Source organism: Mycteria americana, chromosome 2, assembly GCF_035582795.1.
Source record: "Mycteria americana isolate JAX WOST 10 ecotype Jacksonville Zoo and Gardens chromosome 2, USCA_MyAme_1.0, whole genome shotgun sequence".
Classification (NCBI taxonomy): domain Eukaryota; kingdom Metazoa; phylum Chordata; class Aves; order Ciconiiformes; family Ciconiidae; genus Mycteria; species Mycteria americana.
In genome coordinates, this window is record NC_134366.1 from 50,319,472 (window position 1) to 50,342,808 (window position 23,337).

At 46.4% G+C, this 23,337-nt stretch overlaps 1 protein-coding gene across 3 annotated transcripts in view; it reads left to right on the forward strand.

Moving 5' to 3' along the window:
- KIAA1143 (KIAA1143 ortholog) overlaps positions 1-23,337 on the forward strand; it is a 62,747-nt gene that overhangs the window by 22,769 nt on the left and 16,641 nt on the right. Inside the window, exon 4 of one of the 3 annotated variants that reach the window (XM_075493357.1) lies at positions 23,206-23,243. The exons of 1 other annotated variant lie outside the window; for it this stretch is intronic. In XM_075493357.1, coding sequence (XP_075349472.1) covers positions 23,206-23,211 — 6 coding nt within the window. In that variant the 3' untranslated portion in view covers positions 23,212-23,243. Of the gene's footprint in view, positions 1-731; positions 762-23,205; positions 23,244-23,337 lie in introns of those variants that run through there. One more of the 3 variants, XM_075493355.1, reaches the window with a different exon arrangement.

A 23,337-nucleotide genomic window follows, 5' to 3' on the forward strand; every position in this document is an offset into this window, starting at 1 on the left:
GGAACTGCAGAGTAAAATTTCCAACTACTGGATGTTTGATACAGGGATATTTAATCATTAGGCCTTGTATACTTACACTGAGCCTGTATGCGTAGGCGATGTCTTAGAAAGGCACTATGTGCTGGAGACATAAAAGTCATTCTAGAGGTGCGTTAGGTTTTCTGATATCTCTGAATCTGACCTGTTATGGGAATAGGATCCACGCACACATCAGGTAATGAAACTTGCACAATACGATATGGGACAGGAGCTCATTTAAATGGATCTGCCATTTGGTGGCTGCCTGACTACTCACAGCTTCTCCTGTGAGCGCCAGTCCCCTCCTTTCTGAAATGAGGACAGTAAGATATCTGTCCTTTTAAAAACATTATGAAACCTGCTGGTGAGCATTTTCACGTGCTGTTTTCTCTTTGTTTTATAATTCCATTTTTAAATAGAAGTGGGCAGCAACTGAGATTTTGAGCCAAACACTTACGTTAGATATAGGAGGAAAGCCAGTCCTATGTCCACAAGGTCCACCTTTCTTTCTTAAACTACCAATTCCATAACCTTGAATGCTTTTCAGATGCCTCTGTAGACTGAACTGAATAAAATCAAGGGATGAACAAGTAATTTTTTTTCTCAAGCAAATACATATGTCTATATTGTTAAACATGAATGTCTGAAGTTAAGCATCAAAATTCTTATTTGGCATCTGAATATCTATTCTCTGTACTCTCATCTTTTTTTAGGTGGTAGCTTTTTAGCTTTCTGAGGCAGAGGCCAGTCCTTTCTCCATCACAACTTCCAGTTTCTCAGCAGTGTGCGCAGTCCAGGGTGCACGGAAGGTGAAGGAGACCATCTCACCTGCGCTGGGGTTCCTTTGCTGCAGCAGAGCAATTTATTTAAGCACCATCTCTCTTGAGCATTTTGAGGCATTGAGCAAAGGTTCCCCAGCCCCGCAGTTGGCTGCTGTGGTCCTGCTGATGGGGTTCCACAAGACAACATTGAGACACATGCCAGAGAGCAGGGAGAGGGGAGGAAGAAACATGGTCTGTCTCTAGACACATTTAATCTATCCCACCTTCGTTTCCCTGCCACTGGGACGCATAATTTCTGTGTGGGCTGTCTGTCTTAATCTGTGAGGGAGGGAGACAGTGGTAAGCCAGACACCAAGGCAGCAGAGCCATCACTGCTTGTTATTCTTCGAGAAGGATAGGACCTGTGGGAATAGCTATGCCATTGCCACTGAACCAGTGCAGGCCAGGGATGATGCCGTGGCCGCTGCGGTGAGATCTCACCGAAAGCTGCAATTTTACCTTCTCTCCTTTCTCTGCCAGCCTGGGCAACTGCTCAGCTTGCTTATGCCTCCAGTTGGCCCTCTTTATACCCTCAGTGATGACAAGGGACTCCTAAGTGAAAATTATTACAAATAAATGGGTATAAATATCTATTAAGAATTACAGAAAGTAATGCTACTGATAATTAAATTGGCAACCCCATCTGCAGTGCAGCTGACCAGGGTTAGCTTCACTTTACTTCGGCAGCTGTGTCCACACTGTCTTGAGGTGAAATTTAGGTTCCCCTTTGCCTGTCAGGCAGGCGCTGAGCCTGTAAGCATAACTCTTGGAAGCCTCTTTACATGGCTAAGCATGTCTAACATGCTCCGGTGCCACCAGGCACACACGGGGAGCCACACGGCCACAAGCTCTCTGTGGGGGCAGAGGAGCAGCTCACTGTAACTAAAGCCACCCCAGAAGCTGCTCTTTTGGAGAGGTCCAGAGGAAACCAGAGAGGCTGTTTACTCCATGCAAAATAAAGGTTTAAAAGCCCAGGCGTCCTTTCTAATCTGTAGCGAGGGGGGCTCTGATGGTTGTATCATGGATATTGCTCTATTTCAGGAAGTCTGAATGTGGGGCAGTTGTCCCCCCTCCCAGTGGGGGATCACAAACAGGTGCCAGGGTTTTATGACCATCCGGGCCTTCTCAGGTTGCTAAACGGGTGGGGGAATCCCTTCCAGATCCTGCCCAGCTGAGAAGGGGATTCCAGGGGGTTCCTGCTGTGGAAAAGGCTGACAGCCCAGCTCTGCTCTAATTATAGCATCAGAAGGAGGCAATATTAGCGGTACAGATGATGGAGGGTATTTACCGTCCCCCTCCTTTCTCCAGGAAGCACTTTCTGTTCTTTGCACCCAGTTTTAGCAGCTCGGGAGTACTGAAAGCTCAAGAGCTCCTGCTGCTTAAACCAAAAATGAAACAAAGAAAGAGTGAGAGAAGGTTGATTTAGTTTCTTGTATAACAATCTCCACCCTTCAAACTCCGGGATAAGCGTTCGCAGAACGAGAGCCTTCAGTGAAACACACGCTTTGAATTTCAAGCCCAAACTTCTCCCACCATATGCAAAGACTTTGTCATCACACTGATCCTTGTCATCACATCTGCTTGATCAAAGCGTTCCTGAACGGAAAGTGGGGGTTGCGATTGCCAAGCAGGAAAAAAATAGTAGCTGTATGCCTTATCCGAGCCTGTCGTTGCTCTTCTGGCTGCACTCACAATAGGTGCTGCCTTTGCCTGCAGAGCCGGTATTTAACACCTTTGTTTACAAAAGCTCCAGATAACCTCCTCTGCAGGAGGTGCTACAGAAAAGCAAGAGTCTCTCCTAGCTTATTCAAACAGAGCCCCAGGGTTTCTGAAGAATGTACAGGAAGCCCTGGCCAGGAATTAATATTCCCACTACCCCTTACCTATTTGTCAAAACTTAATTTTGTTTAATGGGGTTTATAAATCCGCGCAGTCTTTTCCACATCCCTTCTCCTCCACGCTGTGGTAGTTCGTTCCTGGACTATAAGCGTTTGCACTGGCCAAATGTATCAGTGGATTTAAAAAAATGAAACAGGTACTTTACATGTAATTAATTTAGTGATTTGCTCAGCTGCTGATTCACGTGCGTAACCTCAATTAACATTAATGGGAGTTATGTAGGCATGTCAAGGGCAGAATAGACCCCTAATAATCTAACATGGAATGTTATTACATTACTGCTGTAATTATATCCTGCGCACACATCATTTCTACTTTGCTTCATGAACTGCTCTTCAAATGCGGTGGCTACTCATCTGTTACGCTGTATGCGTTAATGCTGAGGTTACACTGAGCGTTATCCTTCCTTCTTCATTGTTCTGCTGCCTGTCCGCAAGACACGTGTAGCTAAATAAGTAACCAGCCAGTTGGTGTTTTGCAAAGCTACAAGTTTTGTTTTTTGAAGGTGGTACTGGAAGCCAGAAACAATCATAAAAACACCAAACCTCAGCAGAACAGCATGTCATCTCTCTTTCAGCATTTTATTTTTATTTATTTTTAATTGGAATCTGAGCAAGCATGGCTGAGACACCTTTAGCCTCGTGGTCAAAGAAAGTCAGGTGTACATGAATCATACCTCTCAAGGAGGAGTTGAAACAATTCTGCTGTTCCTGAGGTTTTTTGGTCTTTGTTAAATGCTTTCTCTTTCGGGGGGAGAAAGAGGGGGAGTGGTCCTATCCGGGTGCACCAGTTAGGTGTCACTGGAAACTAAAGAAATTGAGAAAAATGAACCTTATCTAACCAGTATAAATAACAATTTTCAGGTGATCTAGCTTAACACAGCTGGTTCAGTCTGTTCTGCCTCTTGTTCTGTCCGGTGAAGTTGTTGTGTATGGACAACCGCTTTCCAGTTTCGGCTGCGGGATATATTCTGCCTCTGTGTTTGTACCACCGCTCTCCGAACTGTCGCATACATTTCAGTATTTTTGTCTCGAGGCTCTCTCCTTGCACCTCTGCAGAAGATAAGGCCTAATACATTTCCGAGTATGTGGGTTACTGTTCAAACCTGCATATTTGCAGCAGTGCAGTGTATCCCTGCAACTAATCGTCAGCTCCCTGTGGCCATCTTGCCGTGACAATCGTGCCCAGTACCTTGGCTATGACACTGCTGTGGAATCAGAGGTACACACAGTACGCCTGCACCTTTACAGGATCACACAGCTACGCCAAGCAGCTCAGATTAGCTTGGCAATTAAGGGACAGTGAAAAGCAGCGAATCCTTAATGCTGACTGACAACATGGCACTACTGGATGAAAAGGGAAAAAAGAAGCACTTGCAAAAACTTGCACATTGTGAAACAGCCAAAGCCCCCAAGGTAACGCACTTTTTATACGAGATCGCCATCAGGCAGGCAGCCTGTTCTGGGCTGAAGGTACTGGCTGATACCAACACCCACCAGCCTCTTATCGAGGAATTTGGTGTTACTACTTCTGTTTGTATAGGCCCTAATGTTTGTTAAAGTGTTTGCTAAAACAGAGCTCTGTTTCCAAGGTAACAGCTACCTAACTTTATTACTAAAACTGCACTAATTCAAACAGGGATCTGAACAAACAGATTCATGTTAATTTCAAGCTCCATTAAAAACACAAGGAAAAAAAAATCAATGTTCGCCAAATGGAAAAAGAAAAGAAATCAATAGAGAAATTTTATTTTCAGCCTTTTAAGTGGGGTTTTGTAAACAATAGAGGTTAAAAAAGTAAAACTACCTGAGAGCGGTACACAGCATCCTTGTAAGCTGTACTGTAAACAGGAGAACAAAAAGATTCAATGATAAGGTAGGAATAATTATTAGGGCTGTAAAACCTTGAGAAATGGAGGCACAGAAGTGGAATGACCCGTCTCAAGCCATGTGCTTTCAGGTCTCCTAACATCTTGTCCAGTGCGCCCGGGCTGTGACTCAAGAGCGGTGACCAAAAGCCTCAGAGAAGAGCAAAGGTGTGATTGTATCATGTCCTACATTACTCTAAGTAGTGTGGGCGACAGCAGCTGTGCCTCTGTTACTGCCGGGGCTCTAACGTTTGCTAGCAACCAACGTGCAAACACTCCAGGGATGCTGGTTATGTGGTTTGATTCCTAACATATGCCAAAGCCCCCGCTGCCCCCGTTTTCCCTGCCGTCGTTACCCTTGCCGGCAGAAAGGCAGGTACGCTGGCACGTGCTACGGGCACAGCTGCCGTCTGCTGTGTGGGCACAGCCAGCGGCATGCTGGCACGGTGACAGCTGGGGCTATCGTGTGACAAGTGCCACTCAAAGGGGTCTTGGGGATGGGGTCTCGCTTGCGGTCGAGACCGCGGCTAAGCACTTGGGAGATCTGCATCCATCTCCTCCCTGCTCTGAGCCTCCGTGCTGTCCCCTACCTGTAAAATGGGGGTCAGAGGTCTTGGTTTCCTGATGTCATTTTGAGGCTAAATCCATTATTATGGGCAGCTAAGCGGAAGGCAGCAAGGCTTGGAGGACACCGAGTGAGCCGTTTTGAAATCAGGCCTTTGCATGAGGAAACTCAGCCATTGGCTCTTCATGCTTTACCTGACATGTATCTGATACCAGAAGCACCCATTCCTTTCCTTTCAAAGGAAGGCTGCCTCGGCAGGTCCACGAGTTTTGAAGCTGTTAGAAAAAGATTTTCGCAAGGAGTGACAATGACTTTTCCCCTTCGCTGGGCCATATCTTTTCCAGTTTGCCACTGTTAATAAATATTCTCATTTCCAAAATCTGGATGGAGGAGAGAGAGGTATAGAGAGATAGTTTTTCTGAATTCTCCATACTAGTGTGTTCCCTAGACAAAATATTGTTTTGTTGTTTAAAAGATTGAAAATAAGTGACCCTAACCTTGAAGTGCCTTAAGTGCGGGTAGTGAGAGTTCCCGATAGAAGTCAGTTGTTCAAGATCCAAGTTATTTCATTATTTTCAAGGACAGGATGTTTCATTCCTTTCTCTAAAACATTAGCTACTGACCACTGTCAGTCTCCTTGACATGTGACAAGTGAAATTTTAGATAGGTGTAATAGTAGATTTTACCTTCCCAACTAGAAATCAGTGAAGGTAACGTCACATGCTTGCCCCTTGGGCAGAGCTCTACTGTGTGACTAACACATCATCTAACTCAACAGGGCTCTCCAAAAAAAGGAGGTAGGGCACAGAGTATGTAGCCAGTGCTTACGCCCCAAGCGTCTAGTTTTTAGTCTTTACTTTCTTGGTACCTGTAAAGAAAAAATCTGAGAATGAGAAGATGAAAGGCAAAATCTATTGGGCGTACACTGATAAGGTCTATCTTGTAAAGAAACAGTGCAAATGGGACAAAAACAATCTATGGCACAATGCAGTAGTTTATTTGTAGTTATCCTCCTAAGGATAACTAATGATTGGAATGCCTTTCAGAACACAGTAAAAGACATCGCCAAATAAAACCTGAGTGCAGCAGTCCTTTGAAAGAAGGGACTGATGACAACAGAAGTCTCTGGCAACATTTGAGATGATTTTTGTCAGGACAGCTGGTTTCTCCTCTCATTAGCCTTTTGGAGAGGCACCCTCTATTAAAATGGCACATGATACCCCTTTTCCTCCTCTCCTCTCCCCCTTCTCGAGCCACCTCACTAGTTATTACATTGTTTGCCCCGTATTCTAAATGGTATTTACTTTAAGTCTTCTTTGATTCAGTTACTTCACCTTGGCATCCCATCAGCTGGCAAACACAAGTAATGAAGTGAAGGGAACATATTTAAGTTGATATCTTAAATGCACACAAATCCCACGTGCTGTGGCAACAACAAAATGAATAACAAACACACTGCATGAAAATCCTCTTAAGTTCTTTTTTTTTCAATTCCAGCCTTTCATACAACAGGAGGAAAATCTTAAAAATTAATCCCGTAAAATTCCTGAACTAACAGCATTGGCATGAGGCACAGGATGGTCTTCTTATGCTTCTCTGCATATCTCAGACAATCACAGCTGCTGCTAGTAAATTAATGGCTGCAGGGGGGTTGGGAGAGGGAGAACGAGGAGAAAAAAGGGAAGTGGAAAGCCTCGTAGGTGGCCTTGTCTCTGCCAAAACTAAATATTTTCATTGGAGCTTTTTCCATTCAACAATTGGCAGCTTTATCCAGAGGCCTTAAACAGACAGAAGAATTCTTACTGTTGTAAGAGTGACTGCTAATGGGATGCAGCACTATCTGCTAATGTGCATGAATGAATATCTATTTAATAATAGAATTGTTTTCTTCTAAGGTGCCTTTCTTCTTTCTTTTCTTTTAAATTCTTGCCTGCTGGGTCTGCCCGCTTCCCTTTGCCCTAGAAATTAAACCTTGGTACTTTCATTATGCAAGATTTATGCTAGAAACGTGGGCTGGTATTTCATTGTCAGCCAGGGTGTGATTCTGCTGTGACATTTCCAGCTAGATTTTTATGGCAGCTGCAGTTAAACCAACATCAAGCATAAAAACAAACATTTTTTTTCCCTGGCAGAGTTCATTTACATCAGTGAACCAGACTAAAAGGTGCACTACCCAAAGCACTTCTGGCTGGTATTACTTACATCTGCCCTAGAGGGCTTTGCTAGGATGGATATAGCTGGACTGCCAGTAGCTCAAATGGGGTGTGTGTGTCTGTGTCTGTGCGTGTGTGCATGGAGGGTAGTTGAAGTGCAGAGCGAATAGTGAAAGAAAAAAGGATTTCTAATATGCAATCTGTTGTTCTGGTGCTTGGGTAAGAAAACCCCAAAGTGCTGAAGTTTGGGGAAAAATTAGCAGGACATCCTGACACGTTGAAGAGCAGCTGACTCACACTGTCTGTTGGGTTCAGTGGAGGTGGCTGAAGAGGTTGCTGACTTCTGCCTGCCCACCGCACCTCAGCCAGAGCTTCTTGCTGTCAGAAGCAGGCCATGATAGAACAACTGACCTGGTTGTTCCTCAGCTGTGCCAGGTAACGACCTACCATATTAATTTGGTTCAAAGAAATTGTTCCCAACAAAGGCTTTATTTGTAACAGTCCTGTAAAAGAACTGATTTTCATTGTCAAAGCTTCCAGCCTGCTCTGGACTTTTCCAATTGGATTGGAAGGGTGGACAGGGCACGCAGGAAGAGTATTATTAAGCTAAAAAGTGATTTGATAGCCACAGTCAGTACTTTAATCAGCAAGGACAGCTATCCTTGGGGCTGAAGTCCTTAGTGCTAATAATGAATGGCCAATGGCTCTTTTCTTCACCTACCTCCCACCTTAATGAAACAGGGCCCACAAAATCAGTGGTAAAGGGACATAGGAGGAAAGGAGAAAAAAAACATAAGGAGATGCCAGGCAGGTCCTGTGGTGGTGGGAGGGAGGGATCCTGGTGAAGCAGAGGGAGAACAGTGGGAATGGAGGCATGCAGAGCCCCAGCATGCAGGAGACTAGGAAGACCCTGAGCAAGGAGGGAATAGGAACCTGCAATCAGTGGGCTCCCATAATTATGGACCCGTAATCTCAGCCTGTAGAGTAGAGTGGAAGTCCCTCATTTACTTACGCCTTAACCTTCCATTTCCCCCTTCTCAGAAGGGGTCAGAAGTGGTGCTAGCAGTTCAGGACTGTCCAGCTGCAATGCCTTTTCCACTGGAAACTTTTCCTAGTTGCCTGGGAACGTCCTCTGTCTCCCTTTCCCCTCTCTGGCACATAGTCTTTGCATTGTTAAATATCGATGCATTCTCATTCCGCAAGGTTCTCTGCCACTTGAATTTCTTTGGCCTTATATGTTGTTTTCCCTTCAGTGCTTGCTTTCAACCTCTCTGGACCCAGGGGGAGAGAGGGGGTGCGGGGAGCCTGATGTAAATTAACCATCTAGTGTAAATCAGTATAACTCCACTGACTACAAAGAAGTTGCACTGAATTACTGTAGCTGAGAACCTGCTTTGTCGTGTCTCCCTCTTCTGTGTGTTTTATATTGCCTGTTGTGGAAAAAAAAAAAACCAACAACCCAAAACCCAGAAAAACACTCCACCAAAACTCCAGTTCTTTCTGTTTTGCTCTCCTAAGAGGTGCAGCTGTATGCTAATAGTCTACTTCTCTAGTGGGAAATAGAAAGGGCTATAGCATGCTTTGATAAACCAGGAAGCAGACTCTGACGCTAGTGTGCAAGAAGAGAAACATACGGAGCTTTTTTCCCCCTCTTCTCTCCCTTGCATCAATTTCACACTCTTTTAGTTCTCTTGACCTCCATGGAGTCTCTCCTAATTTACAGCGCCATAAACAAAATCGGAACGATGCCCTCTGAAATGTGCAGAATTGTTTTCAGCTTACACCAAAAGAACACGGTGTATTCCAGGGATTTGCAAAGGCATCTCTCTACTTGGTGTGTTTCTTGCATTATACACCTTCTCCCCTGCTCCTGCTGCTCTTACTGGCTTGTTTTATTTGGATGCACAAGACAGATGCAAACACGTGCAATCACATGGCCTGCTGCTTTGGAAGAATCTGGGGGACTCGGTTTCTGCCATGTTTTCTTCTAAACAAACAGCTGGAAGTTGCATGATCATGGCTGGAGCAACAGTCAAGCCCTTGACTATGCCAGTACCCTGAGGGTGGGTTTGGAGTTACCGTTCTGCTGATTTAATTTCATGCCATGGGTGGACTAGAAGCACTTTACTTTGCCCTGTGCCTCCCTGTGCCTCAGTACATGTCCAAGGTGTGCCATTAATCAGCCCGACTATATGGGCTGTTCCATCTTATTGCTTAATTAAGACTCATCAGTAATTTACTTGAGATTAATACCTATTTAGATGGAGCTGAAGTTTCATCTATTTGGGGGATGAGTTATTGAACTGCATTATGTGAAGTAAATCAATAAAATATTACTGGAAATGAGAAAGACTCTCTCTCCCTTGCACTTCAGTCGTTTCACCAAGCTCACGGACAAAACTCACTTAAGGGAGGCATTCACGTTTACAGTCAGCCTCCCATCTTCCAGCTAGATGTGATATCTATTAATATCTGTGATCACTTTGCTCTCATTACCTGAATCGTATTGTAAAGTCGAGACCCCAGGGAGTGCTGCTAAGAATAAGAGGTGCTTTTAATCAGTTATAGGGTAGCGGCCCTGTTATGATGTGACCCAGAGCCCAGTCTTTCCAGGGGTTAACACCCTCAAAACCAACACCCTCAAACTGGTCTCAAGTCTCTACTAAAGGAGTGCTTTGTATCACCATGTGTACACATTATTCATGAGGAACAGCAGAGAGGTCATCAGTAGGTGATGCCCAGAATAAGTAGCATAATTGCAGGGTTTTGTTAAGCTAATGCAACTTGTTTACCAAATGCAAATAGCTTCCACTTAATATCATGTCTTAATTCTGTTCCAGTGCTGAGGAAGACTTTTCCCTGGCCACACCGCCTGCCTGTGGTGACGTCCCTTGAAGGGGGCTCTCTGAGCAGCCCACCTCCCTCACCAGAGGCACCCTGCCAGGAAAGCTCCAGGTAGTTTTGAAAAACAGAGCTAGCCTTTCTGCCTTTTCTTCCATACCTTCTCTTCCTCTCCCAAGCTTGACCTTCTGGGATGGATCTGATGTATGCCCTCTCTCTACAAAGACGCATAGTTTTACCTTGGCAGATGGCTGGTGACTTTCCACTCCCAGTCTTCCTGCTCTTCACCCAGCCCTATCCCAAATGAGAAGTGGAGAGGCTTTGTCCTTTTCTCCATTTCTGTGAAAAAATGTTTACTTCTGATACCATTTGATTAACAACCTGCCACAGAAGAGGGCTTCCAAGAAACTGGAACCTTACTTTCTTTGTAATAATAGTTCCTATCTTTGTAATCATCTTTTCTAACCTGTGACCAGGGTCAGGCTGCAGAGACGTGAGAGAGTCTGACATTCACTGACTCAAGCGGCTGCTGTAGCAAGTGCTAGGAGAGGGGGAAATGCTAATGTTGAGTGAGGGATGGACTTCAGTTCAGAGGTGTTTGCTGAGATGGCAGAGTTCATCTCTACCCTGGAGCTTCTCTTGGTTTGGAAAAAACCCATCCCCTTCTGAAGTTTTGGCAAAAGAAGAGGGCTTTTCTCTTACTTGTGTGTAACTCAGAAGAGTCTTTTGCCTAGACCCTAGAGCAAGGACAGCCTTCACCTCTTACCAGCTTCTCACCCTGTCCCTCTTTGTCTTCATTGCTTCTTTTAGCTTCACTGCTGTCGTCACTGAAAAGCCTTCTGAACGCTTGTACCGTAGGGAAGAGTTCACACCGCTAAGAAATGAGATGCTCTCTCGGCAGCAGGTGCTCTTTAAAGCAGGGGTTAATGTGCTCTTCTGGCCTCAGATGAACCCAGTTTCAGAGCACCCCCATGCCCCAGCTGTCCTTTTCCACCCTGCTAAACATTATCCCTGCTTCGTATCTGCCAGCATAACTGCAGGTTGGAGGTGCTCCCTAACCCAATTCTGTCACAGTAATCTGGGTCAGCCTCAACACTTCCAGTACTACATTTATTTTTGTAGCTCTCATCACTTCAACAGTTGGGTTAGAGAGCCCTTTCATGTGCAATTATGCTGACAAAATTGAGGGGGAAGTGAGCTCCGGAGGGGGCCGAGCGGAGCAGCACAGGGGTGCCAGTGGCCAGGACAGCAGACTGACCATTCCCTAAGGCACACAATAAACAAACCTGGGGAAGGACAGCCCACATCAGTTTTTTGGTATCTTGAGACTTTTGTCCTCTCCTGGTAACGAGAGTAGGTGGGAAGTTTACAGATTTAGAATTTTATTCCCAAGTTCATGATGTGCTTGCATGTTAACCAAGGATAGGTTCCTTAGCTAAACTCTTTCCACCTTGGCATGGCCTTTCTTCTTCTTCTCTAGCTGAAGTTACTGATTTGGGACTCAGCCTTGCAGTGAGCCTTTTAGGTTGCAGGTATCAAGCTACAAACGATTTTCTGAAGAAAGGGACCTTACGGCTTCTCAGGTATGCCTTCAACTTGGCTAAAAACATGCATGGGCATCAAAACAGCGCAAAAGCTGATACGCTCAACCTCCATGGAAACAGCACAGTAACAGATGGATTTGCTGAGGAATGTAATCATTGGCAAAAGCTAGGATTTTTTATTTAATATCAAACAGGAGAAAGCTACAAAGTTTGGAGCTGAACTTCTGTGAAGTTTAGTAGAGGAGCAGGGGGGAACTGCTCTTACCACAGGTTTTGGTCCATCTCCTCTTTTGATATTTAACTGTTGGCAAAAGGCACCAGTGAAAGAAAGAAAAGAAATCATCTGGACACTTTGTTTTATTATTAGCTAAGTTTGATATTTTGCTAGCTGCTCTTCTTCTAACCCTTCCTGCCTCTATTTCCATCCTTCATTTCACTGAGATTATTCTATATGCTACAGCTGTTTCTCTACAAAAAAGCCAACTACAAAATCTTTAGACATTTGCCCCTGGAAAAGAAGTACGCTGTAAATAATATACAGGAGTAAGAGCCTCATGAGGATCTGAGTCCAAGCAGATGTCACTAGCTTGGAACGGAATATAATACCCCTAATACCTCTGAAAACAAAGCAGCCCTGCCAGTCCCAGCCCCTGTCACCTCTTCAATAATGTCTGATCATTGGAGCAGGCTTGGCAATTCAAGGAAAGCTGTCCTTCGCCCCATGAGAAACTGGCATACAGGAGAGCATACGCTGCCAACTCAGTGTCGAACTGCTATGACACCGGAGTCGCTAACCATTTTACACACAGTCGGAAGCAGCTTTTACACGACTTCCACCTCCTCAGGCTTTTTGACCTCTCTCTTCAGCCTCTCCCTTTATTAAAGATAATGAAAATGTCAAGACTGTTCTTAGACCCACTCGCCTGGGCATGTTCACCTCCTGAGTGAAAATGGGTTTGTGGCTGTGGGTGCAATATACGTTTATTGAACTATCTCCATAGATACCAGTGGTTGCTTTTTCAATTCAGCCTTAACTAACTCCACGTAGTGGTGGAAATGAAGCAGCCAGTGTAAATAAATAGATGTTTTGTGCCTGCGGTTTAGATCACTTAAGGTGTCTTTTCCAGCTGAGGTAGAGAGTTAGGAACTGACTGCGGCAGAAAGTCTTACCAGCTGCTTGCACCACAGTACATGGCCAACTCCAGAGTAAGGATATCCACAGAGGACAGTGCCCAAGTAGCTACGTGAGTTTGGATTCACACTTCGGTTTATAGCAGTGTAATTTTGCTATAGAGCCAAGATTTTAAATATTAAAGTGAATTTATTCCCAGATTTATATCTGTATTTAATATGCACGCATGCACGTATTTGTACCCTATGAGGTGATCATATACCCTTGTGGTCAGCTGCCAAAGCAGGTGCTAAATTGTACTTAATCTAACTTTCACCTTTGATCACCTCAGTCTTTGGCCTTGGTTGCTTAAGAAGACTTTTCCTTGAGAACAATGTCTTGGTTGCGAATTCCCTTGGGATTACGTAGCTGGAAGTCTCAACTCCAATTAGAACAAATTTATCTATTTGTAAATAAGAACGTATATCTGAGATTTATCTCTCAGCCAATTTACTTTAAGCTTCTCCACATTGACCAACAGCAAAAATTTCCTTTTCAAACAAAAAATCCTGCTGCCACTCCAAAATCAACCAACCAATCAATCAATTAGTCTGCCAGCTGGTTTTGCTATATGTACGATATTCAGTCCCTCAAACAGTGGCAGTTGTAAGAAACAAATATCAATATATATCATTATGAGTGCTTGAAAGGAAGGCTTTCTGCTACCGGATGGCTGAGAAATCCTGCTTTCCAGAGGAATACAGCAAGTGTTTCCAACCGTGGCAGATTGGAAATACAAGATTTTAAAATTATGACACTGATTGACAAGACTGCTGTTTTAGGGAGTTGCTTAGACATTTTAAAATGCACCATTTATATTTATTTTCCCTCCTAGGTCTCTGGTAAGGCAAATTAGCAGTATAGGTAGAGGGATTAAGAAAGCAGACATTAATAAAGTCTCAGAGTTAGGGTTTGTGTCTGTAAATCCTTTGGCATAAACAAGAGGCAGTGGTGTGGCACAGTAAAAATCCAAGTGTCAGTCATGCCAGGGTGACTAATATAACTCACTTGTGGCCTCATTAATCATGAGTGGAGCAGGCATCCCAAATTCATGTCAATAACAGCTTTATGCCACCCCAGCAAATAAGGAATCCTCTATAGATATCCTCAGGTAGAGTGAGAAACCCTGGTCCTTCGCTGGTGTAAACCACCTGAGCTCTGCCAAAGACTGACGAGCGATGCCCATTTTTCTTAGCTGAGCATCTGACCCACATTTGCTATTCATTATTACCATGTTATTTTTTGGGAGTCAGCAGAGTTCTTCTTGCGGCTCTGAACAAAGTGTGTGCCTTCTAATCTCACTAGGCTGGGGATGTCTCCAAATACTCTTTGGGAACTTTATAAAAAATGCAGCCTCTGCCCCAGTGATAGAAAATAAATTGAAGATTTTTTTTCCCCCAGGGTGAAACTGATACCATCTTTGGACACTGGTGATCCCTGAACAAGGGGCTCACACAAGTAATCCTAAGAAGCATGTTTGGTTAGATTGTGAAAGGGTGGTAATTAAAAAAGAAAATTAGGTAAATAGACTTCCAGGCTTCTTTAAAAGGTCTTTGCTTCCCCTTCTTCCAAGCTGTGTGTGTGTAACATTTTGCCACCCCCTGCCTGTCTCCACACCTCTATACCAGTATTCATTTGGGATGAGGAAGAAGCATTGCTGTCAAACTGCTCACTCCAACTTCATTTCCCAGCACGTGGAGTTTTCCTTCCTGGGAGTGACATCAAGACTGCTGCTGATGTAATGGTGTACTTCGCCATAACATCAGCCGCTAGCCAGTTGAAAGCAGCATAAGAGTGGCTGTGCAGTCTGCCGAGGAGAGGACTGATCTGGTTGAAAAGCCATCGCTGTTTTTTTGGTAGAAGTAGCGTCCAGGTGGATTAGCTCCTCGCTCCAGGTGACCTCGCTGCCGCGTGCGCTAGCAGAAGGGAGGCAACGCAGACACTGGGCTAAGGGCAGGACCCTCCACCTCTTTTGGTGGCTGTCTGCATGTAGGTCAGCTTAGTCTAAGAGCCAAAACACACCGTGAGGAGAAAGCGGTCACAAAGATTCGACAAAATTTGGTCAGTGCTTTGACTGAAGGCTGAAGAACCTGACAGCACGGTGCTTCTTAGACCTCTGAAGGTCCTGCTGGCATGGCAACGGGTTGGACCATCCTGATATTTGGATAAAAAAAACCCCAACCCACAAGCAAAGGAAAGGCTGTTTCATGTCTCATTATCCCGCAGCAAAAATGGGCAAGAAAATCCATCTCTCTTGCGTCTCCGTCTCCTGTAGGTATATCTCTATATATTTGCTTCAAAATTCAAATTTTCATCAAAAAGCTTATCATAGGGTGGTGCTGGTCAGGAGTCCTCCTGCCTGCTGCCCAAGACCGCCATGTTGTGCTTGAAGAGCAGTCTGCCTTTCCAACTCATCTGTGCTCGGTCCGCTCCCTGGCCCCAGAGAGCGAGCCGCAGTTCAGGTCTGCTGGGCTGGAGCCGGAGGGGATGCCTGCGGGGTTGCGTCAGCCTCCCGGGGCTGCGTCCACCGCGCCTGCTGCAGCAGCAGCAGCAGCAGCGGCAGCGTTGCATCTGGATGAAACATGAGTTGCGGATTTCGTGGGGCGTTCTTGGGCCCAAGATAAAATGGCACGGCTGAAGTTTCCTTTCAACGCAAGCCGCCGTGCAGGGTGACGAAAGTGCAGCCGACGGGCCACATGCGGCTCCCGAGCACGTCTGGTGCCGCTCCACGCAGTGCTCGGTGAAAACCCCCGGTGAGGCTGAAGCGCGGCAGCCAGACGTGCCCTCGCCTCCTCCCCTCCGCTCCGCGCTGCACCACGGGGCACGAGGGAGGGCCGAAAGCAGCAGAAGAGACAGCGCCAAGCACCCCGATTCTCCTCCCTGCTGGAAAAAAGGAGCTTCCTAAGGGTAGCAAACCGGTTTTGCAATGTTTCTCCCAAATCCCAGCACATTTACGGTGCTCTCAGGGTGGTTGAGTATCTGGTTGATGATATTTGAATGCCTGTGGTCGGAAAGGTCAGCTGTTTTCAGCTGAAGTTGATAGGCTGATCATATGGATGAGTGGAGACTAAGCAAAGAAAGACCTGGACCAAAAGAGTTTCCTAGGTGTTTAGTGAGGAGGTGAAAGTCGTTCCCTCTCCCTAGGGCAAAGGAGCTCATGGATAACCAGTGGTGGGTGCGTGGCAGCGTGTAAGCCCAGTTTGGGCAGGCTGGCACGCTGCAATGTGGAAGAGGATCAGCCCGCAGGTTGCATCCCAGGATATGCAAGCGGCCAGCGAGGTGCCTGGTGGAGCAGTCACCCATGCACCTACATGATGTGAAAGAGGTACCACTTTGCTTTGTGCGTGCGCGCCTCCACCTGAAAGTAGAAGCCAAGATTAAAAAAAAAATAGGAAGAATAAAAGGAAAACAGAAAGTGTTATGAGGTTTCTGGTTAGCGTGGCCCTGTGCTGAATTTAAAACCATGGTGAAATATTCATTATTTAGGGGCAGTAATAGTTATATCATGCATTAACAGGGAGGAGAGGAAAAAAGGTAGTCTTGGACACTGTCGAAAACAGACTGACGTCCTTACTGGTGGTGTCTGTGGGTCCTGCATCCCTCGGGTGCTATTGGTTCACAGAAACTGCAATGATTCCCATAGAGCTGTATTGAGTCCTTTGGAGCCAGGCCAATTCATACCAAGTGTTTCGTACCACTCACGTAACTTGCAGATCTAAGTCTTCATTTATAATGGGCTCACCTCGTGAAAGGCAGCATATCAATGGTGGTGGTTGTTCTTTCGGCTCTGATGAAGAAGACTGCTTTGCTACCGGGGAAATTCATGAGAAGTTGTTCACGCTCGCTTGCATACCCTGGGCTGACCCAGGGCAGACCCGCTTCACATCTCTGAAGCTACAGCAGATGCTCCTTGCTCTGGAGTTCATTCACGCTTTGCAAAAAGGCCACGTCCAGGCTTCTGATAATAGGGTTTTGGTGCAATTATCGCAATTCCAGAGTATAACTCCATCTTGGTGGTTGATGTGGTTCTTCCCCATGCCTCGTAGGTGGGGAGAGACGGGGAGAAAGAGGAGAAATACACGACAGGCTCCTCTATTTCGGGCTGTACCATGAATTAACATTGAGGCGGGTTCCTAGTGATGGACCCCCAGCCGTCGGGGGCTGAGCTAAATGACTGCCCCTCCGCTCTGCCATCAGCTCTCTGCTCCGACAGTGGGCCGAACGTCCTCGATTAAGGTCAGTGTGTGGTCACAAGCACTCCCAAGGTTGAGCACTGACACGGTGGTAATTGGCAGGTCTCATCAGGCTGGTCAAAAGGGAGTTCTCCTTCGCAGCAGCTATCGCTCGGGGGAGGGGAGGGAGGGGGAAAAAAAACCCCAAACCTGGAGGCAGGGAATTAGAATAAGTGCTGATGAGTTGGCAGATGCTGCCGGATCAATGGCCGTATCGTGGCAGGGAAAGCAGCGACAGCTCTCTCGGAGCCGTCAGTCACTGTTGTTTTGGGTAAATGCCAGCAAACGGAGCGAGAGGAGAGATGCGGGGAGGGAGGCACCAGCCTGCTGGGCCACTTTTAATTACTTCAGGTCACATCAGACAGAGAACTGCCCACCGTGACAGATCAGTCCCGCTCAGAGGGCTTGCACGCAACCCGGGGTAGCAATCAGGACTTATGTTCATGCAGCCCCTTTTATCCAGAAAAAAAAAAAAACCAACACAACTCAAAGCACCGCCACAGCCAAGCGACAGGCAGAAGCATATTGTGCGCATCTACGCGTCCCCGTGCCGCGCGGGGCTCCCCTGGGCTGGAGCGGTGAGGGGCATCTGTCTAACAGCGCACGCAGCGGCACTACACAACTTTCTGGGCAAGAGGGAGGGTAGGGGAGGCTCGGCGGTGCGATGGCTTCCCTGGACGGCAGCCAGAGCATTAGCACATCTGAGGTAGGGCTCATGTGTCTCCACATGGCTTGAGTTGTTTACCGCAGCCTCCGGAATGGGATCTTGCCATTGCCTCGCTACTTTTCTCCTTAGCTATCGCCCTCTTCGAAGTCTTCAGTGGGGCTTGTGGCAGCGAGACCCTCTCCTACAAGTGCTCTGCAAAGCCTAATTTATGTGGGTTTTTTGCACCAGCAGCAAGGTGTTGTCACGGGAATGGTCACAGCTTTTCTGTACTTCGTTGCCACCACAAATTCCTTAGAAGTTCTCTAAAAAATAAAGGAAAGAAGTATCGCCACCGTATAAATGTTTTTATGGCTGAATTAATCACTGCCATATATGAAGCTCATATATGAGCCTTGCTTTCTTCACACACAGCAATCTCCTGTTGACTCACTGCATTTGCATTTGGGTTGCAAGGTCAGGTAGTTAATTATGCAAACTCACCTGGTCCTCCTGAGCTCAGCACAAATTCAAATGGACATGCCCTGATGAAAATATGTCCTGCATTGCCCTGCTATAGATTTCAAAATACTAGTTTCCCTGGTGGAAACAGCATTTGGTGTTTCTAGAAGACTCTGATGGTGCGTGGCTCCTCTTACTTTCTTCTCAGCGATGATCCCGGTGCAAGGGCTTCTGTCCCTGCCCCTGTGCTTCTCCTTCAGCAGAGCTGATCTGATAGCTTGGGGCGCTGGGCTTTTGACTGTATCAATGAGCTGATCCAGGTTTAAATAATAAATCAGGCAGGGTTGGTTTTACAGTGCAAACAATTTTACCCAGAGATGATGCAGGGATGCAAAAAAGCAGAGAGAAGAGGAGTAAAAATGATTTAAACTGAAATTTGTTAAATTGCAGTGGGAGTCAAAATTACACTGCTCATCAGCCAAGCCAATGCAGCCTAGGAGAATTAGGCGTTGTTTCTGTTTCAAATCAAATGCGTGTATAGTCCAGGGGTGCCAGTTTAGCTTATATAAAGGAGAAGCCTTCATTATAAATCTGAGAGGCCACTTTAATGAGCTGGTTTAATCTGACGTAGTTCGACTGATTGTGGTGAATTTGGCACAGCCACTGCCGCGCTGCCTGGGGGACCAGATCTGGCAGCGTGCTGTACCCCTCCGCAGCACCCGCGTGCCCCTGGATGCCGGCGTCTTGTGTGGGTGCACACCTCGCAGTTGCTGGAAGGATGCCTGGATGGGGGGCATTCCGACTTGCCCCATTTGACTTGGTGGTTTTCTCTGCTCTCTCCTTTCTCCACATTTTCTCCAGCTGGCTGGCTCCAGCTAACAGCTTTGGATAGAGGGGTTTCCAGAGTGGGCAGCTTATTCCTGAAACATAGCAGCTCTAAACTACTACCAACAAGATATTCTTTCACCTGAGTTGTGGGTTTTTCCTTCTATGGTGTTGGTAACAGTGTCTTCTTGTGCTATTCCATCATTTAGGGGGACAGCCTTTCTGCTATAAACACACTGCTTTCCCCTTCCCCCAAACACCTTTTAACTCCAGCAAGGTTAAAGCACAGCATTCATATTCTTAGTCTGTCAGGCTGGTACAAACAAAAAGAAGAAATTTTAGTGCCACCCTAGACTTTCTGGGTAACTTCAGGAAGGTTATTGTAACGGTAGGGCTGATCAAATACTAAATAATACTTTCTACTAAAGGTTGTTTTCAAATATTCATTGCTATTCCAAATGATGATGCTACTCAACAACAACTCATACTTCATTTACTTATTTGTTTGCTATTTGAACATCTACCTAAAGGGACTTTTCTTGCAGAAATATTAGGGGAATGGCTGTTCTTTGTACTGGTGCCCCTCTTCACCTGCAAGCAAACGTATTTGAGGAGAGGCAAGAAACACGTGTTCCTCATTGTTTGCCAACTGCTCTTCTTCCTCTGTTATTGCTATTACTGCTATTGCTATGGAGTCAGAAGGTTTCAGGTAGGGTACAATCACTGCGTGTGTGACCTGGGTCAGAGCTGTCCTGACCTGCTGAGTTAGGTGATGCTCTGGATCGGGATCTATAAGGCATTATACAACCATACGGGAAAAAGGGTCCGCTGTGAAGATCTCCCAGGTGAGAACGCACCTGCTTTTACAGGTTCCAGCATCAGGCTAGAGAAGAGACTGAATATCATTTGGTGGGAAGAAAACTCAGTAGGGGAAGAAGAGCGTGCGCAAGCAATCACAGATACAGAGGTTAAAATCAAATTGATAAGTCACAATCAGGAAAAAATCCCTTATAAATCAGCAATTAGTGTAAGCAGCGCTGAAGGTAAAAGAGGCTTGGAGGAGGAGGGGAGATGGTATATTGAGGAAGAAGGTTGGTGGGTGGGAGAACACTCAGAAGGTGACTGGAGACTTTCCAGTGGGATACAAATATTTTTCACTTGTGGGCTGAAGATTTACATAGGTACTGGAATCTGCAGGGTGGTCATTGCTTGTTGTCCCAGTTTCTGGTGATAAATTTATGCCACCAAAAAACGGGCATTTCCAGTCTCTGTGCTCTGGGCTGCCAGAGCAGTAATATTTTTTTCCAGGAGTGCTAAATTTTTTCCAAAACTATTTAAAACAAACAAGCAAACAATTTCTTTTTGCTAAGCACTTACTGTATTACACAGGCCCAGCGGCAACTTTTTAATGACAAATATTTCCTAAGGTTTCTGTTCATGCTTGGACACAGCGATTGCATACAGAAGCTGCATTATGCATACATTGGACCAAGCATAACAGCACCTGCTGCTGCTCCTGCTGCTACTAAAGAGAGAGCAACTAATCTCTTTAATTATTGGAGAAGAATTAAGGCTTTGATTTGTCTTATTGCAGAAACATAGGTATTTCCCCCCTGCAGGTTGGGGAGGAGATGCTCTTTGCCTTCCTGTTCTGCTGCAAGAGGGGCTTAAACCGTTGGGTGGGTGCCCCCCCCCCGGCAGCACCTGAAGGAAGAGTGGGGTTGTACGGACACCCACCCCACCGTTATCTCTACGGGAGTTGGCACGCGTGGGGTTTACCCCACACCGGCAGCGCTACGTGCAAGGCAGAGGGGCCAGTTTGCTCCCTGGAGCTGTGGTAGAAGCGATTCCCTCGGCTCCCGTGGGCAGGCTGAGGGCAGGGTTAGGCTTTCTCTGGGAGCAAGGCGAATGCAAATGGCAGCGGGATTGTCTGGGCGCTGCTGGAGCCCGCTCGTATGCAGGCGTGCTGCACGTTCGGGGCGCGCTGGGGAAGCACAGGGCCGCCGGCGCATCGGCTGTCTCCCGCGAAGAGATGGGCTTGTCAGCAAGCCAGCACATCTGCTTCTTTCGCCTGGGAGGAAGAGGTGGTGAATCGGGAGTAGAAAATAATCATGGGGTAATTGTCTTCTTGATGAGGATTTTGTAGTACGTTATTAGGAGGACCTTGCTGGCCACATGCTGCAAAGGGCAAAGGGAGTCGGAGGAGCTCTTGCAGGACAAGGGAGCCAGTAGCCAGTCCCCCCCAGCTAAAGCTGGACCAGGCTGGGCCATAGTGGTCTCCTCTCAAACACTACCAACGTTTGGTGAGCTTCCTTTTCTAAACTCCCCTCCCAGTCCCCTTTTTATCCCCCTTCCAGACCCTTGCCTCCTTGTCAGTGTTAAAGCAAGAGGAGTGCAGCCATGGAAAAGAGCAAAAAAGATCCTTTCCATCCTTTCAGCTCCCCGCTGCCCTCCCCTCCCTCCCTCCCTCCCTCCCCACAAAGGAGCCATAAGTATTCCTCTGTACCACAAAAAGGACCTGCCAAAGGGTCTAGGACAGAAAGGGTTAAACTCAGACGAGCACTAGCTCCAACACAGTTAATCCATATAAAGCTCATGGATTTCTCTGCAGTGATCTTTGTGGTTGTCATTTGCATTTTTTTCCTTTTGTGAAATCTTTTCTTCTTTCCTTTTACACTCGTATGCATGCAGAAATTAGCATATTGTACCGAGAGTGGGAGATGTAAGAAGCCGACCCCCTGCTGTTCAGCGGATTGTGCAATCTGCAGGCGGCATCAATTTTTCAGCAGTTTTCTCATTTCTCATTACAGTCAGGGCACTGCACAGCTCCCGATTCAACACAATCCCTAGTGGTCCTACAGACAAGCATATGGGCTGTCGAATATCCGTACTGCTACTTTCGTAGCATTAATATCCTTGTTTATGCTTCCACCGTAATTAATCCTGGTATTAATATAGTTTGGGTTTAGCTTTACTAATTATGTATGGGCTAGCAGGATAATTATGTCAGCAGACTCTGGCGCTGATACTTGACAGCAGTTTGCTAACCTTAGGAGCGGCACATAAACACTTTGGCCAATCCTGCCTTGGAAACAAGCAAGGCGCAGAGACGAGGAGGAGGGTGGATATGGCGAATCGATGTCTGATAACTATAAATAGTGTTTTTAAAATAAGGAAATTTCACAAGCACAATAAAGTTGTCCTCGGGTATCAAACTCCGTGGTTGTCATAGTGATGTGTGCATTATTAAGAGGGTGTTGTTCGCTCTGGCATCTAATCTTATAATGAGGACGGCTCATTATCGGCCCGATGAGAGTCCCTTTCCCCACTGACCGCCGCACAGCTTGGCAGGTGCTCGGGGCTGAGGGGAACTTTTCCCCGTGCTCCGTCCCTGCCCTCCATCCCACCCCACCCCAAATAACCTCGGCAAATAACCTCGGTGCAGCGTAGCCGCGCAGGGCTAATGGACGGCCAGCGCTGGGCAAGCCCCTTCCCGATTTTCCTCTGGTTTTGAGCACGCCTGTGACTTTAATGGGTACAAAAAATTACGCTCTGGCCACTTTAGTCTCTTTGGCTGTCCCCGGCCCTCATGTTCATTAACATTGCAGATCGGGGAGTTTAAAACGAGCCGTTGGTTTGCTTTTATTTCTGCACCTGTTTCTGCTGCCTGACTGTTCCCAGCAAATATCCTTCGTGGGGTCAGTGATGCCCCTTCGCGCCAGGCACATGGCTTAATGGAACTTCCTTTGCTTATCATTAGCCACTTTGCATTTTTATAGAGCGCTATTAACCGGGATGCAGGCTCGCTTTTAATTCCCTTCTGTGGCTTGTACACAGCGGTCGCATCCCTCCCCCGCTCCCCAAACAATCCAATTATCACAGTTTGTCACACAGGTGCGGGTGACCCACCCGCCACCTGCTCCGCTGGCGGGCCCGATCCTTCGGGATGGCAGCCAGGCATGGGAGTTCGAGTTTTGCCTCAGCAGGACCCTTTAAACGGCTTTAAAAAACATATATCTGCTTTTGTCGGCAAAACCAAAACCAGAACCCGAAATCAGCTGTGAAATTGCATTGTTTGAAGGTCTGGGATTTGAAAATGGCTTAAAAGAATTTCGTTCTTTCCTCTCCCCCTCTTTTTTTTTTTAATTTTTTTTTTTTTTTCAGAGATAGATTTATGTCTAGACAGGCAACCTGTGTATTGTTCCAGCCGAGTTAGGATTAAAATGACCCTGGCGACGTAAGGATCTGATCAGCTGGAAAGTCTGAAAAGTGGAAGTTAATGGGAGTGCTGCTGTC